Source organism: Octopus bimaculoides, chromosome 23 (assembly GCF_001194135.2).
Source record: "Octopus bimaculoides isolate UCB-OBI-ISO-001 chromosome 23, ASM119413v2, whole genome shotgun sequence".
Lineage (NCBI taxonomy): Eukaryota > Metazoa > Mollusca > Cephalopoda > Octopoda > Octopodidae > Octopus > Octopus bimaculoides.
In genome coordinates, this window is record NC_069003.1 from 4,560,087 (window position 1) to 4,564,277 (window position 4,191).

Consider the following 4,191-nt stretch of genomic DNA (forward strand, 5'->3'; position numbering starts at 1 on the left):
TATATACATACACACACACACACACACACACACACATTACATTTAGAAACAGTAGCTATATACATAAATATACACAGATATATATATATATATATATATAGCGACTAACACATACATATACACACACTACGTTTTAAAACGGTCGTTATATGCATATAGACATGCACACACTACAAAAGTTTCTCTCTCTCTCATACATATACACATATATATATATTAGATATGACTTCTTCAGAATTTAGTATTTATTCAGAGAATCGGCGATTACGTGTGCAAGAGTGTTTGAATGTCAGTGTATAAAATAATTCCGTAAATAGTTTTATGTTTTTCTACACTTACATACATACATATACATATATATATACACACATGCACAAAATTACACCATACTACAAGCTCAAAATGAAATTAAAACACACACACACACACACACACAACTGCGGACACACAAATAACACACCTCTATATGCAATTTGAATGCGAGTAGTGTTATGTGGTTAAGCAGTTTGCTTCGAAACCTTGTGTTTCAAGTTCGATTCCATTGTGCAACAGATTCCATCATAAACACCGGTTGGCCAATGTGTTGCGCGTCCAATGTAACTGACGGACACCGCGCAGTAGCTTGAAATGTGTGCATAACAGAGAAGAAATACGTTTAAATTTTTTTTTATTTGTATCGCTCTGCCCAAGCGAAACAAAGAGTGAGAGCGCGCGTGCGCGCGTGCGCGTGCGTGCGTGCGCGCGTGCGTCCTCTACCACTACTTGACAACGGGGTGTTGATTTGTTACGTGCCCCGTAACTTAGTGGTTCACCAAAGAGCCCAATAGAATATATACCAGACTTTAAGATAAGTGCTGGGGGTAGATTTGTTCTACGTGTTTTGCGTATGTGTGTCGGCACGCGTTTTTCGCGTGGGCGCATGGCTGCGTGCGCGTGTACGCGTTTACGTGTGTGTGCGCGTGTGCGTTCTATCTTGTTCTTCGACTGCCCTTCATGTGGTCACGCTTGTTTGCGTGCATGGGTCTGCGTGAGTATGCGCCCGCTTATATGTGCGAGAGTATATGCTTTTGTCTGAGTGCGTGTGCATGCATATGAGCGCATGTTTATGTGCATGCATGTGCGCATATTTGTGAATGTGTGCGATCCTGTGCATGCGTGTGCATACGCGTGGTGTTTGTGTGTGTGCACGCACACACACAAATATGGTTGCATGGTTAAGAAGTTTGCATGACAGGCACATGGGTCGCACGTTCGGTTCCACCGCGCTGTGTTTTCTATGATAATCGTTATGTAATCTCAAAAAGTATGACCTAGCGATTCGATTAAAAATAGGTAAAACAAAAAAAAAACCTGAGACTGAGGTGTTTTGTAACGTCCACCTGCATCGTGGCCACAGATGTGTGTCTATGAAGGCAAAGAAAATATATTACCAAGAGTGGAACCCGATGGGCTGAGCGCCAGATGGAGTGGTTTCGCTTCGTGCTGTCGTAGTGTGCCCACTAATTCGTAATTATCAGGAGTACGATCCTTCCATATGGCAATAAGATTCGGGAAGTTGGTACCAGCAAGCGCAGTTACGAGTTCTTTGTAATCTGACGACCATAAAAGATTGCAGACCTGCAGAGTCAAAGAGAAGAAGAGATTTTTAGTCAAGAACCTGGGAGCCTCGTATGAACTTCAGATCCTTCTGAAGATTAAACACCGATACGAGTTTGGGGGAATATCTTATCCGGGCGGATTCAGTATAAGCTCTCGGCTAACTGCTATGGTCAGTCATTATAATATGTTGTGTATAAAATAAGCTTCGTGGATGTACAAGTGGCTATACTCTTTATTATTACTTTATACTCTTTATTACATATATATATATATATATATATATATATATATATATATATATATATATGTATATAACTGTCCGATGAACGGGAACGTGAAACTCAGAGTAACGGTTTTTTTGTTATATTTCTGCTGCTTTCAAATAAAGCATATTACTCTACCTCTGGTATTTGAGTACTCTTTTTTCCACCTTGTTGCACATTTCATGTGCTTACTCCGGTATATATACACACACACACACATTATATATATATATATATATATATATATATATATAAACGGTCTAACGTTTTGCCAACTCGCCATGGTCGTTTCTGGTTCAATCCCACTGCGTGGTACTTTCAGCAAACTTTTTTCTACTAGCCGCAGGCCTATAAAACAGAGTGGATTGATAAACGGAAACTAAAAGAAGCCCTCCGGGTGTGTGTATGTATTAGGTACATATGTGCGTGTGTGTGTGTGTTTACCCGTGCCTTGAATTCCCATATTGGTTGTAAACAAGCGTCCCCGTTATGCAACCGATGCCGTTTGCAATAAATAAGTCTTTTTATGAGAAAATTTTACTTTGCTTGGAATCGAAACCGTTGGCGACAGGAACGATACCCGGCCGTATGAAAATCTGACTCAACGAATTCTGTGTGAACCATGCAAGCAGGAAAAAGGCGACGTTGAGATGACGATATCTAAAGTCACTGAGTTGCCAAATGCGAAAGCTTTTTAAACTTTAATATACACCACAAAAGAGAGAGAAATCATCTAATTAGCGAGTTCATGAGAATTATTAAATTAAAAATGACTATATTTTACAAAATTTTTACAATATTATTTCCAAAATACTGAAATATTTTCTAGAGAGCGTTAACGCGCGAGGTGGAGTGAAGAGCGAAGTGAAAAACGAGGTGGAGTGAAGAGCGAGCGAGAGATAGAGTAAGTGAGTGAGGGTAAAGCTGTTTTTATCTCACCTTGGAATTCACTGTAGTTTCCCGGAGCATTTTCCCTGTTGGAGCATGCCACAGTTTTATCGATCCATTCGTTTCATACCCTCCAGTTGCCAAAACATTTGAGCGCCATGGACACCATGCTAAAGCCTAACAAAAAAACAACAACGATAAATAAACATAACTAAAAATAGCAAAACTTCTGAAGTCTATATATTCTTAGACACATATTTACGTATGCTTGTGTATGCTCATACTGAGTACTTTTAATTCATTTTACTGGCTAGATTCGAAGCAATTTAAATCCTTAAGAACCTTTCCTATCAACTAAGGGTCCTTTATTGCTAACTGTAGTTCTTTGTGGTATCTATTTTTATGCTGAAGTAGACGGGTCCCTTCGTAGTTCTGTTCTGCTTGCAAAATGGCCGTCTACAAAAATTTAGTCAGCTGTGGTTCACCTGCAACCATGCATCTCCAGCAATTGAAAATTTGTAATTCACGAGATACACGCAGAATAACGAGAATGCTAACATTTCTATTCATTCTTTATATGTTTTGGTACGATTCGAACGTGAATATCTGATCACTGCTGTTTGTGATTCTCGCTTCAGACGATGTGTATTCATAAAACATACGGGTTTCACCAATTCGCCGGTGTAAAAGGACTGAGAGACAGCGTGGTGTTTCAACTTTGTGTTTCTTCAGTCAAAACTATCTAACCGGACTGATAAGTCTGGCAGGAACACAAGATCTTGACGGCTCTCGGTAACTCCCAATAATAAAAAAAGTGAATATATAACATGCGCTAAAATACTCCAGAATATATTCTGTTACTCTTTAAATACAACCTTAAAGACCATAGTAAATAGCATAAGAATATAAAAAAGATAATTGGCTGCTATTTTTATTGGTCGAGCAACCACCTGAAAGGTCTCCCTGGAGGGCTCTCGGCGACTCCCGATAAAAAGTGAACGGAACGTGCGCTAAAATACTTCAGAATATATGCTTCTACTCTTTAAACACAGCCTTAAAGATCACGGTAAATAGCATGAGAATATATAAAAAAAACATCGCAATAAATGTTCGATGAATATATATAGTTATTTTTTGATGTGGAACAAGCAGAATCATTTTACAGTTTTCCATTCTAGAGATGTAACGCCAAATATGACACAGACATTAAAATACATTTTTCTTTTGTTCTACATAGAATCAATATCTTTTTTTTTTTCTGTATTGTATTAGGTGTTTGTTTAAATAAAACATAGGTTCCAATTAACCTTGCCTTCTGATTTCTGAGATACTTAATTATTTCAATAATGGTTATCATTTTTCACAAGAGACCGGATTGGTGAAAATTTCACGCTCAATCCACAGAGATACTCGCGTACGTGTACACACACACACATATATA

At 38.5% G+C, this 4,191-nt stretch overlaps 1 protein-coding gene across 1 annotated transcript in view; it reads right to left on the bottom strand.

Moving 5' to 3' along the window:
• Positions 1–4,191, bottom strand: part of LOC106884004 (uncharacterized) — a 35,668-nt gene that overhangs the window by 3,086 nt on the left and 28,391 nt on the right. Inside the window, exons 6-7 of the mRNA XM_052976141.1 lie at positions 2,802–2,927; positions 1,431–1,617 (exon numbers count right to left, since the gene is read on the bottom strand). Of these exons, the coding sequence (XP_052832101.1) occupies positions 1,431–1,617; positions 2,802–2,927 (313 nt within the window). The remainder of the gene's footprint in view (positions 1–1,430; positions 1,618–2,801; positions 2,928–4,191) is intronic.